Raw genomic sequence first — 14,012 nt, 5'->3', positions numbered from 1 at the left:
TTCTTTCTTTGATGTGTTGCATCATGATTTCATGAGTCATTCATGGGTTACCTATGTGAGTTGTTATTGGGATCCCATCTCTCTCTTCCTCTATTTGTATATACACGTACACATGTATGTATATACACATATATATATAAATAATGTGCTTGCATTGTATTGCCTCCATAATCACTGTGATTATCAGTACCCTCCCATCGTTCTACCCATAGCATTTAAAATTATCAATTGTCCCAGTATATTGCAGAAGATCTTCATCACTATTTATCGAATATTCAGCAAGCGTTCTCCTTTCACTCCTTATACAATAGTCTATACTAATTAGACCTCTGCCACCATTCTTTCTTTCCATATACAGTTTATTTATGCTTGCAGTTAATACTTATTAATATTATTGTTGTTGTTGTTGTTGTTATTATTATTATTAATATTATTATTATTATTATTATTATTATTATTATTATTATTATTATTATTATTATTGGCTTTGCACAGCTTCAAACGCTGGAGACATACTACAATATCAACTGTTCACTACCAGTGAACTAAGGTAACACCCCTTGTCTTTTGAGTACCATCAGGAGTATTCAAGGGGTTCCAAGCAGTGCTATTTTCTGCAAGTGTTCCACCCTTATTGCAGCTCCTATTTGTTCCATGTACTTCTCAAGATTTTTACTTACTCTTCCCAGGGCTCCATCAATTATTGGTATTACTGCTACCTTTTTCATCAAGCACAACTGCTTAACTTCCCAAGCTAACCTGTCATACCTCTCGACTTTTCTTTCTTCCTTATCACATACCTTGTCAGCTGGGCATGCTATATCTATGATCCAGCATAGTTTGCTTTCTTTCTCAATTAAGACTATGTCTGGCTTCCTATTCTCTGTCTCATGGTTGCACTGAATCATAAAATCCCACAGGATCTTTGCATTATCATTTTTGATGATGCTTTCAGGTTTGTGATCATACAAATTTTTTGCTCTGTCAAGTCCATACTTGTTGCAAAGTGTCCAATGGACAAGCCTGGCTATATTGTCATGGTGTCTCATATATTTCTTCTGGGCTGGTGGTGTACATTTGCTGGTAATATGTCATATGGCTTCACCATTTTGTCCACTAATTTTGCACTTATCACTTTCTGATGTGTTGTCTATTCTGTATTTTATGTAGTTTGTCCTTAGTGCTTGCTCTTGAGCAGCACAGATTAGAGCCTCCGTTTCCGGTTTTAAATTACTTGTAATCATCCACGACCATTTTTTTCTATCTCTGTCTTATCTTCAGCATCCCTATGAAATTGACCATGCATTCTTTTCTTTACCTATTTTCAGTTTCATTCGTTTTCAATTTCTTGTATATGGTTTATCTTTGCAGTCTTTCATCCTACACAAGCCTGACCTTCTTACTTCTAATAATAGTGATTCTGTTGCATTTTTCACATACCATGCTATGTTGTTTTCTTCTGCTCTAATGCTGTGCTCGCATCCAATAAGTCCTCTTCCCCCTCTTTTTCTTGCTACATACAGTCTATCTGTGTCACTTTTCAGGTTGAATATCCCATATCTAGTTAGCAACTTCCTTGTCTTTCTGCCTAAGCTGTTTAGTTCATCTACTGCCCAAATTACTCCTGCTCTATATCTAAGGAGTGAAACTTTCCAGATATTGATAGCTTCAATCTTATTCCATTCGATTAATTTCGACTTAAGGATCAGACTCAGTCTGTGCAAGTACTCCTCCTTAAATGTTTCTGTCATTTCTTTCTCCATCAATTTATCCATTTCCAAAATCCCCAAGTACTTATAGCCCGTCTCTTCTATCTACTTCATAACTATTGTTATTATTATTATTATTATTATTATTATTGCCTTTGCACAGCTTCTAACGCTAGAGATGTATTACAGTGTCAGCTGTTCACTACCAGTGAACTAAGGTAACACATCTTATTTTTTGAGCACCTTCCAGAGTATTAAGGTGTCTCCAAGCACTGCTACTTTCTGCAAGTGCTCCACTCTTATTGCAGCCCCTATTTGTTCTACATACCTCACAAGATTTTTGCTCACTGTTCCCTGGGCTCTGACAATTATTGGTACTACTGCTACCTTTTTCATCAAGCACAACTGCTTAACTTCCCAAGCTAACCTGTCATATCTCTCGACTTTTCTTTCTTCCTTATCGCATACCTTGTTGTCAGGTGGGCATGCTATATCTATGATCCACCTTTTGTTGTTGTTGTTGTCGGTGGTGGTGTTGCTGCTGTTGCTGATGCCGTTGTTGTTGCTTATAGTTTCCTTTCATGATAACTTTATTTAAACTGTCATAGTGCCAGGCATCCTCCTGAGGCCAAGATTAGTAAGGGCACTTTTGTTTTGTTAGGCATACTAAACTTATCACCACATATATTCCATTTTTGACAGAAAGTGCTTTCTGTTGTATAAGGGCTGTACCCATCAAGGTTATCTTCTATAGTTCAAGGAGATTGATCTTACCAGAGTTGCTTAATATATTTCTTAGCTCCCTTCTTTATCATTCCCAAGGCACCAAATACTACTGGTATTATCGTAGGGCTAAGCTTCCACATTTCTGTGATTTCAATTTGCAGACCTTCATAGCGAGAAAGCTTTTCGTATTCTCTTCTTGAGACATTTTGATCTTGTGGGACAGACATATCTATTAACAGACAAGTTCCTCTGTTGTTGTCCTAGATCACAATGTCTGGTCGACTGGAGTCAATTTTTCTGTCTGTTTGTATTGGGAAGTTCCAGAGAATGGTGATGCCTTTGCCATTTACTACATCCTCTGGATGGTGCTTGTACAACTTATCATGGGATTTAATTTTGTAGGTATTTTAGAAGCATTCCGGTGCATGTACTGACCTAGTTTGTCATGTCTTATTGGGTTCTCCTTTTCACCGAGGACTGAGCAGCCAGAAACAGCATGATCAATTGTCTCTGTGAATTTTCCTCCAAATTCTGCACAAGGGGTCAGATCCATCTTTAAGGACATTTGCTTGGTAGGTAAGCTCTGATCTTGCTCTGCAATAGCAAAACCTTCTGTTTCCCCCTTTCAGACCTGTCCCTTGCAGCCATTGGCGTGTTAGATTTTGATCAATGTCTGGCTTGGACAGGTAGTTAGGGTATTTTCCATGCAGGAGTTTACCCTTCCAGTTGTCTTCCATGTTATTCATGCAAGCCTTCTTTGCTTTTTGTTTGATGTCTTTTGCATCACTGAACCTATATCAAGATAATTAAAAGTAATAGCAACAGAAGCAGTATTAATACCAAGAGGCAATCTTTATATCCAACTAAATGTGGATGTTGTGTTAGAACATCAAATACTGCCTTTTTTACCTTGAGAGGACCTCTCATATGGATGCACGGTCCATAAAAGCATGCAAATTTATATTGTTGGTAGACAACAATCATCTGCTACAGGCACCAGAACTGCCAGATCATGTATTTTCGCTCTACTCAGTTTCATCAGTGACAGACGCCCTGTAGCAGCATAACAGCCAAATCTCCCTGTCAACGATATATAGACAGTGATGTCACAAATAGCCTGAAGGCTTATTAAAGATAATTAATAGCAACAGAAGCAGTGTTAATACCAAAAGGCATTCTTTATGTCCATATGCTGTAATGAAGAAATAGGGGAAATTCCTGTCCACTGTAGAACTGTTTGTGAAGTTCTTTCTTTTTGAATCTTTTCTCTTTTCCTTTGTCATCTCTCTTATGAATGACCATGATCCTAATTGTTGGACCTCCTCCTTCTCCTTCTTCTTGCTTACAATATGAAAATAATTACCTTGTACTCTGCTTTTGTTGCTCAAATATTCTTGGCTACACAAGATGCACCAAAGAACCTCAACTTCAACATTCTTGATAGACATTTCAACAGCAAACACAAGACTCAGCAGTTTTAATGAGAATGGTGAGTGGAAAGAAGAAACAATACAACTTCAGCTACATTAAGACACCATTGCCACATGTTTAACTTCACTAACACCACATCAGTGGTCACAGTGGAAGGTTTTTCTGCCGCATCCACTGCAATACCATGTCTCCCAGTAGACTGGAAGGTCGTGGATGGAATATCTTTGATCTGAGTGACAAAGTAATTTTCCTCATTTCCTTATTACTGATTAGAAAGAAATCATTAAATATTTCAAATATTTTGTTTGTCTTTTGTTAAATTAAATCTCTTCTCTTTAAAAAAAGCAAAAAATTAAACAAAAATGATAATCATGGTTTTGATTTTTACAGAAATTTGATGAATATCTCCTAAATAAACCAGTAAATGAAGGAGTTCATTCAAAAGGTAAACAATTTGCTTCTTGATATTGAATGTTATGGTGTCTTCTCTATTAAACATCACTGATTATTATTACTAATATTATTGTTATTATTATTATTATTATTATCATTATTATTATTATTATTATTATTATCATTATTATTATTATTATTATTATTATTATTATTATTATTATTATTATCATTACTATTACTACTATTATTATTATTATTATTATTATTATTATTATTATTATTATTCAGTAGTTTTATTTTTATAACGTGCTTTCACTTCACTACCGAGCGCAGCTCTGTGTGCCTTGGGTATGTGCTGTGGTTTGGTTTGATGGTCTTTACGTATGATGTATGTATGATGCGCAGTAGTGCAATTTACTGTACGTTATATGTGTTTGCAAGTTCTGGTGTTTTTGTTGTGCATTTGTATGAATAGAATCTGATTAGAATCGAAGGATTAGAATCGAAGGGCCTTAGAGTCAACCTAGCTAAAACCAAACTCCTAATAAGTAGGAAGGCAGGCAAACTACAAATCCCTTCAAGTAGATGGCCCTGCTCGATCTATAGAACAGGCGTAGGTAGAAACTCTATAAGATGTACCTAGTGTAAGCTATGGACACAAGAGGTGCAGCAATATCGAAGGAAGGCTAACTGGGAGGATAGCTTTTGTATGTGGCAGATACTCAGGAGCTATAAATAACATTGAAATTGTGCAGAGAACAACTTCTGCCACATTCCAGAGAGAAAAACTAGAAGTAGTTGATAGCTTCCGTTACCTAGGTGACCAAGTCAGTAGTGGAGGAGGGTGTGCTGAAAGGGTAGCTGCTAGAATAAGAATAGCCTGGGCTAAGTTCAGAGAGCTCTTACCTCTGCTGGTGACAAAGTGTCACACCCCAGCAGTTGAGGGAACCTGTGGAAGAGGTAGACCCAGGAAGACCTGGGATGAGGTTGTGAAGCATGACCTTCGAATATTGGGCGTAACCAAGGCAATGACTAGTGACCGGGACCTCTGAAAATATGCTGTGCTTAAGAAGACTTGGCAAGCGCAAGTGAGACCATAACCTCGTGGCCTATGCTAGGGGTGTAACCAGTCCACTTATGCGTGCCTTTCCTTCATTGGACACTAAACTCTGCTTGCGAAGACCTTTGAGGCAAGTGAAATCGAAATCAAATTCGATGACTGGCATCCGTGCTAGTGGAGTGCTAAGAGCACCATATGAGTGAGATTGTTGCCAGAGCAACAAGCTGGCCTCCGTGCTGATTGCATGTTAAAAGCACCATTCGATTGTGATCGTTACCTGCGTCACCTTACTAGCACTTGTGCTGGTGGCACATGAAAAAAAAAAACATTAGAGCGAGGTTGTTGCCAGTGCTGCTGGACTGGCTCCTGAGCAGGTGGCACATGAAAAGCACCATTTGAGCATGGCCATTGCCAGTACCACCAAACTGGGCCTCATGCCGGTGGCACGTAAAAGCACTCATTACACTCTTGGAGTGGTTGGTGTTAGGAAGGGCATCCAGCTGTAGAAATTCTGCCAGTTCAGATTGGAGTCTGGTTCGCCAGACCTCAGTCAAATTGTCCAACCCTTGCTTGCATGGAAAGCGGACGTTACATGATGATGATGATGGTGATTGTGTGAATATTTTTTTATCATGCCTAATGCGCCTACTATGATAGGAATTGTTACTGTTTTTAGATTCCACATTCAATTTACCTCTATTTCCAGCTTTTTATATTTTGACAGTTTCTCCATTTCTTTTAGAGACACGTTGTCATCTGCTGGTATTGATACGTCAATTAGAAAGCATTTTTTTTCTTCATGATCTCTGACAACTATACCTGGCTTGTTAGCCTTAATTTCTCTATCTGTGTGTTTTGGCATATCCCAGAGTATAGCTGCATTCTCGTTTTCTGTGACCTTTTCTGGTGTGTGCCTATACCATCTTTTTTCTGTTGGTATTCCATAGTGTTGGCAGAGCTTCCAGTATATGTAGGTCCCAACTCTGTCATGTCTGTGAATATATTCCTTCTCAGTCAGGACTGGGCAGCCAGAGATAATATGATTTATTGTTTCTTGTCCATCTCCACATATTCTGCAGTTACTTGTTATATTTCTTTTCATTACATGTTTTTGGTAATTTCTGGTGGGGAGGCTTTGGTCTTGTGCTGCAATTAAAAATCCTTCAGTCTCTGCTTTCAGTCCTGAGCTTCTCAACCATTGCTGGGAATTTTCTCTGTCTATTTCTTTTGCATTTAGTTTAGTCCAGTATTTGCCATGAAGGGGTTTTTCTTGCCATCGTTTTATCATGATCCGTTGCTGTTCTATTTTTAGTTTGGATTTCATTTGTTTTATAGCTTTTGTTGTTTTTTCATCTTCTTCTTCTTCTTCATGTTTATTAGGTGGTATGATTTCTTGTTTGTATTTGTCAGCTTCCTTAAATACTGAGAACAGTTTTTTGTTTTGCTCGTGTTTTGCCGCTATCTGGATCAGTTTTCCTTCATTCTGAAGTAGATATTTTTGCAGTCCTATGGTGGTTATTTTATAGTAGTTTTCCAGCTTTATAAGGCCTCTACCACCTTCTATACGTTGTATATATAGCCTTTCTATGTCAGATTTTGGGTGATGCATCCTAGATCCTGTCAGTATTTTTCTTGTTTTCCTATCTATTTTGGACAGTTCATTTCGTGTCCAGTTAAGGATATTGTAGCTGTAACTTATAACTGGGACAGCTAAAGTGTTGATACCTATTATCTTGTTTTTAGCATTGAGCTCTGTGTTTAGTATTGATCTAACTCGTCTATAATATTCTTTTTTTATTTTCTCTTTCATTTGTGTGTGTTGTGTCTTATCTAGTTCATGGATTCCTAAATATTTGTAAGTTTGGCTTTGGTCTAATTCTCTTATTTCATTGGCTTTATCTAGTGTGATGTTGCTACTCTTAACTAGTTTTCCTCTTTTCAAGGTTACTTTGGCGCATATTTCTTATCCAAATTTCATATCTATTTCTTTGGTAAATCCATGTACTGTCTGTAGTAGTGTTTCCAGCTGTTTATCATTTGTAGCATATAATTTTAGGTCATCCACATATAAAAGGTGGCTGATCGTTTTGCCGTAACATTTGTATCCGCATCCAGTTCTATTTAGCATATCAGATAGAGGTGTAAGTGCTAAGCAGAAAAGGAGTGGAGAGAGCGTGTCTCCCTGGAATATTCCTCTTCTAAAGGGGATGGCTTTGGTTTTCACGAGTCCCTCTTGTTTGTAGCTGTAGCACTGTCTGCCATTTATTCAAAGAGTGTCTTATGTATTTTATAATTATTGGTGCTACCTTGTTCATGGCTAGTGTTTCAAGGATCCATGTGTGGAGAATGCTATCAAAAGCCTTTCGGTAGTCGATCGAGGCCATACCGAGGACTTTCTTCTTTCTGTGGCTGTCTTCAGTAATGGCTTTATTGATCATTAATTGATCTTTACAGCCATATGAGCCCTTGCAGCATCACTTCTGCTTTTCTGGAAACAGGTTGTTTTGTTCCAGATGCTTGTTCAATCTCTGCGATATTACTGCAGTAAAGGTTTTTGTACATTATAGGCAGACAGGTTATAGGTCCGTAGTCTTGTGGTTTTGCCGTGTTATCAGATTTGAGAATTAAGATAGTTTTCCCTTCCGTGAGCCATTCAGACATTGTCTGTGGCTCTGCCAGTATGTTGTTAAAGTTTTCAGCCAGCTTTCTGTGTATTCCTGTCAGATATTTTAACCAGAAGTTGGGGATCTTGTCATGCCCAGGTGCCTTCATGTTGGTTAGTCTTTGCAGTGCCTGGGTGACCTCTTCAGTTGTTATAGGGGTCCAGAGTTGCTCAGTTGTTTTAATAGTCCTTTTCTGAGGTTGTTCATTCACCGACCATATTTCTTTCCAAAATTCTTCCACTTCTTCTTGCCAAGTTCTTGGTAGAACCTTTTGGGGTTGGAGTTGAACTGTTTGTTTTGTTCAAAGAAACATTGGCGTTTCTCATACCGGCGGATCCTTTGTGCTTTGGCAAGGATATCTTGCTTCAGCTTTTCTTTTATCTCAGGTAAATCTTTTTCTGTGATGTTATATTTGCGGAGTATTTTTGTTTTCTTTTTGTTGCTCAGTAGCGTTGATTGTCGACTGATTTCATTAAGAATCGACAGATCTTTTCTCATTTAAAAAATTTTTTGGGATGTTATTTATCCACAGGGTGGTGGTGGTACTCTTGTTTGGATGGGTTTGAGGGAGTATCCAGCTTCTTTTGTGGCTGCAGTGGCTGCTGCATATACTAAGTCATTTAGCTCAGTGATATAGCTTTTTGTTTCAGTGGCTATTAGTTCCGTGACGGCTAAGTTTATACTATTTATAATTGATGTTGTTTTTTTGTCTATTTTGATTTTTGGGAGGTATGACCGATGGTCCATTTTGAGATCTGTGTTTTTCAGTTCTTTGATTAGTCTACTTTTTATAGTATCATAATCATTAGGCTTCCCTTCGTTGTTTCCAGGTTTTAGATTTGTGTCACTTTCTTTCTCATTCATATGTTTGTCTGTCGTGTTTTGGCTCGCTGCTTGTTGTGCATTATTATGCATCCTTACGGTCTGGGTTTGTTGTTTTTTGTTTGCATCATTTTTGTTGGGAATGTTACGTTTGTCTTCATGTTTTACTATCTCAGTGTTTATATTATTTGGCATTGTTGTGTGGCTTCTATTTACATTTTCCTGGTGTATTTTTTCTTTTAAATGTTGTATTTCTATTTCTGATATTTTTTTTGCATTGAGAATATATCTTCGTATGTTAGCTAGTTTATTAGGGTTCATTGCTGTATCCAAGTGTTTGTTTAGGTTATTTTTCTTCCATATTTTATATGTATATGTTGTGTTTTCATTCTTTGGGTAGAGCACTGCTGTAAAGTAAGCGTGTAGGATTGAAATGTATTCCTCACGTGTCCATTTATGCTTCTTTGGTTTTATTTGCAGGACATGAGGAACAACGTCCGGCCCATTATTTTGACGGTCATCATTTTCGTAGGGTACCGGTCCGTTCATTTCTATTGTCACATTGTTTTGCCCGTGTAGTTTTACGTACTTTTTGTGTAAAAAGTTTAAAGTACACACTTTCCGATTGTTATTCCTGGGTTGAATAATACCAGTATTATTTAATTTATTTGTAATTTTTTTATACATGGTGTTTGGCGCCGGAGACGACCTGGTGTTGATAGATCGTAATGTATCAAGCATGTTTACATGTGCTGTGCAAGCAATGGAGATGATATCCTGTTAAAATACATAATTTCATTTTGAAAATAGTAATAAATTCAATGAGTATTACTTACTCGGATATAGTCCAACCCTTTTTCAGCTATTTTCTGGCTCCATGCGATGTCTTTGTTTTCGATGTTTTTGGATAGATTTCGGAGCAGTGTTTTATCGCTCTCACATGTTAAGCATCCCCGGTGTCGTTGTCGTCTTCTTCTTCTTCTACTTCTTCTTCTTCTTCTTCTTCTTCTTCTTCTTCTTCTTCTTCTTCTTCTTCTCATTATTATTATTATTATTAGTAGTAGTAGTAGTAGTAGTAGTAGTAGTAGTAGAAGTAGTAGTAGTATATCATAGATGTCACACAGTATACAATGTTATGAAATTGTTGATTGAAGACATTGTATCTAATGTTTGTCCAGTCACAACAAGAACCTCACCCAGACAGTACTTTACACAATATGCATCCAATTCAAAGTAATGCTGACTTTTGCAATATACCTATATTGTAGGGTCTCTCTAAGGTCTTCAGATGTTTTTCAGATTGGGTGGTATTGAACCCAATGTTCTGGTGACAATAGGGATAACCTTTATGTTCGACTCTTGTACCTGCCACATCTTAGCAATCTCAATTCTCAGGTCTCCATATTTATCAACCTTTTCTCTTTCTTCCATGATGATATGTTGATCTCCTGGCATAGCCACATCAATTATTGGGAACTCTTGTTTGTCCCTCCTAAAGGTTACTTGTATCCAGCCTTCAGTACTCTAATACTTTGACTGTCTTGAAATCAAAGTCCCAGAGGATTTTGCTTTCCCCTTTTCATCCATTACCTTTTCTGGTGTATGTTGGAACCAAGCACCCATAACCTCATATCCATACTTACAGCATAGTAGCCAATGAAGGTTTTGGGCTATAGGAAACATCAAAAGGTGGATGTCATTCCATCAACGTGTGGACGCTAGTTGCTCTCGTTCATACTTTACATTTAAATTTCTGTAATTTTGAATTTGTATCACTTCTTATTTTCAACTTGACAAAGACAGACGTACTGTTGAAATATCGTTCAACTAATAAAATATCTTACAATCGAATCTCACTCTTCATCTTGACTGTTTACCTTTGTGAAGAGTTACATCAATCCTTTTTAAAATATTATTATTATTATTATCATCATTATTATTATTAAGGCAATGAGCTGGCAGAATACTTATCAGGTCAGGTGATATTTTTAGCAATATTTTTTCCATCTTCACATTCTGAGTTCAAATTCTGTTGATGTTAGCTTTGCCTTACATCCTTTCAGTAAATTAAATACCAGTGAAATGTCTACTCCCCTTTTCCAAAATTTCAGGCCTCGAGCCTTAAGAAGAAAAGGTTTTTATTATTATTTTAAAAGGATTGATGTAACTCTTCACAAAGGTAAATTGATAATACAAAGAGCACGATGTTATTGCAATAGATATTTCATTGGTTTGCACGATATTCTGACAGCCTGCTTCGCTTTGTTTAGTTCAAAATGTGAAGTGATACATAGAAATTCAAAATTATAGAAATTCAAATCCAAAATTTGAACGAGGCAACCAGCATTCTCATGTTGATGGAATGACATCATCAATCTTCAATTTTCAAGTTTACAACCAGCAAAAACGAAAAGACTGAAAGAGAAAGGAAAGGAAAACAAAGAAGCATATTTAATCAAATAGTTTTGTGTAAATATGATGAATTTCTCCTATCATTTTATTCGTTCCTCCAGGGAATGATGTTAATAATGCACAAACTTATTTCTCCTCATGCATTTTGAGTATTGAAAGTGTAACAGATTTAGAAGATTTTTTGAGAATATGCACTTTCTCAAGTCTGTTTCAAAATTGCAGCCATTTGATGCAAAATGTTTGGTAAGTTCTGTCCAACTACTGTTATTGTGCCTGACATCATATCTGTGCCCATTAAGTCTTTTGTTTAATTGTTCTTTTGTGCAACGAACATAAACCAAGTTGTGTTTCGTGCATTCTGCTGCATACACCAAATGGGAATCTCTACATGTCCCACCTTCTGTATAAATCATAACATTTCTGATATGATACCTGATGGAATTCACTTGATTCATGTTGTTGTACAATGAACAGGTCTTACCTCTTTTGCAGCTGTTTTTCAGGGTACAGCATGCAGGTACCCCAATGTTAGTTTCCTTGGAGTCAGAAGTAGAGGTTAATAATTCTTTCAGTTCCAGTTAATCATTAAAGAAATTTCATAATCTATTGTATTGTGTCTGCTAAAATTATGCATGAAATTGTTTTGTCTTTTTTTGCCAATCTTAGCTATTTCATTTGCTATTTCCTTTAATCATAATTCACTGTAACTGTGTTTGTCATGATAATGTACAAAGGTTTCTAGTAATCATGTGTCAGTACAAATCCATTTTATCCTCAACAACTGGGATTTTGGATTTGATCGAATTATATGATGTGGATGGACAGAGTGGTGGTGGATGTAAATGTGGGCTTCCCAAGCAACTCTGTCACTATTCTGCCTCCAGAAAACTTAATTTTTGTGTCCAAATAATCAATGCTAGTTTTTGAAAAACTAGATGTAAATTTTTATAGAAATGCAAAAATTCAATTATAGTATCCTGCAATCCTTCCCAAGCAAAATTACATCATCAGGGTACTGTAACCAGAGTATTGGTTGATGGCCATGTAAGAATTTGAATGTCTTCAGTAACTCTGTTTAAAATTTTGTTGTGAAGACATTTGCGAAATTAGCTGCCATGGGAGCATCCATGGGGCAACTCCTCATCAGGTGGTAAAATGTTTGCCCAAACTTCGTTGTGTTACTTTGTAACACAAACCTCAATAATCTACAGAGCATATTTTATGAAATACTTTCGTTTGACCATTTTCTCAGGCATTTGTGTATTTTAGGGAGACTGTAAAATACAAGTGTTCTTTTTGATCATAAAAATGACAATGGAGTCAGAAAACCCTATGATTACGGAGAATAAAAATGATGATGATCGAATCTAGCATAACTGGATCTAAAAGGATCCCAATATCATTGAACCAATAAAACATCTATTGCAATCACATTATGCTCTATATATTGCCTATTGTTATTATTATTATTATTATTATTATTATTATTATTGCCTTTGCACAGCTTCTAACGCTGGAGATGTACTACGGTGTCAGCTGTTCACTACCAGTGAACTAAGGTAACACCCCTTATTTTTCGAGCACCATCTAGAGTATTCGAGTGGGTCCAAGTAGTGCTGTTTTCTGCAAGTGCTCCATCCTTATTGCAGCCCCTATTTGTTCCATGTACTTCTTGAGATTTTTAATCACTTTTCCCTGGGCTCCAACAATTATTAGTACCATTACCACCTTTTTCATCGACCACAACTGCTTAACTTCCCAAGCTAACCTGTCATATCTCTCGACTTTTCTTGCTTCCTTATCGCATACCTTGTTGTCAGCACTGTTTGCTTTTTCCCTCGATTAAGACTATGTCTAGCTTCCTATTCTCTGTCTCATGGTCACGCTGAATCATAAAATCCCACAGGATCATTGCATTATCATTTGCGATGATGCCTTCGGGTTTATAGTCGTCATCATCATCATCATCATCATCATCATCAACATTACGGCAGTGACCTGACAGAATTGTTAGCATCTTGGGGAAAGTGCTCTCTGGCATTTCGTCTGTCTTTATGTTCTGAGTTCAAATTCCACTGAGGTCAACTTCACCCCTCATCCTATTGGGATCGAAAAAATTTAGTACCAGTGACACACTGGGGTCAATGTAATTGACTTATTCCATTCCCCCAAATTTCTAGACTTCTGCCAAAATTTGTAATCGTCGTTGTTGTTGTTATCGACCTATATTGCACATTGCTCCATAAGTTTTGTTGTTATTCATATTGTTACACATCGTACATTTGTTATCATTACTTGATTAAAAAAACCAGGACCTTGGGGACTGGTTAGTTTTCCCACATCTGTAGGCTTTAGGGGCCATTCTGGTAATCGTTTGGGCTAAAAAACAAGGGTGGGGAACGAGAATTGTTCATCCATTGAAAAGAAGAGCTGGTCTCCCAGAAGAGAGAACAGCCAAGTCTTACAAGCAACAACAACATCAACAATAGTGCATGTGAGGCCTAGGAAAGCGATTTTGCCTTGCTTCTGTCATCCCATTTCACCATCACAGGAACAAAAGAAATTAATGAGAAAAAGTGACAACAACAGCGAGAAAACAGCTGCCATGCTGGTGGCAGCAGCTGCAGCAGGTTTGCCAGTACCACTGCCAACATCATCATCATCATCATCGTTTAACATCTGTTTTCTAAGCATGCATGGATTGGACAGTTGACAGGAGCCGGCAAGGTGGAAAATAACTACCCTTCGCTACTGTGTCTGTTTTGGCAGGAATTTTACAGCTGGATGCACTTC

The 14,012-nt window shown here is 37.2% G+C and overlaps 1 protein-coding gene across 1 annotated transcript in view; it reads left to right on the top strand.

Annotated features, from left to right (window-relative positions):
• LOC115210476 (protein mono-ADP-ribosyltransferase PARP14-like) overlaps nt 1-14,012 on the top strand; it is a 195,736-nt gene that overhangs the window by 155,616 nt on the left and 26,108 nt on the right. The window contains exon 9 of the mRNA XM_036508664.1: nt 4,257-4,311. Within this exon, the coding sequence (XP_036364557.1) occupies nt 4,257-4,311 (55 nt within the window). The remainder of the gene's footprint in view (nt 1-4,256; nt 4,312-14,012) is intronic.

The sequence above is a fragment of the Octopus sinensis genome, linkage group LG1 (assembly GCF_006345805.1).
Source record: "Octopus sinensis linkage group LG1, ASM634580v1, whole genome shotgun sequence".
Taxonomy (NCBI): domain Eukaryota; kingdom Metazoa; phylum Mollusca; class Cephalopoda; order Octopoda; family Octopodidae; genus Octopus; species Octopus sinensis.
The sequence above is the reverse complement of the archived record's forward strand: the minus strand, read 5'-3'. Positions and strand labels throughout refer to the sequence as shown.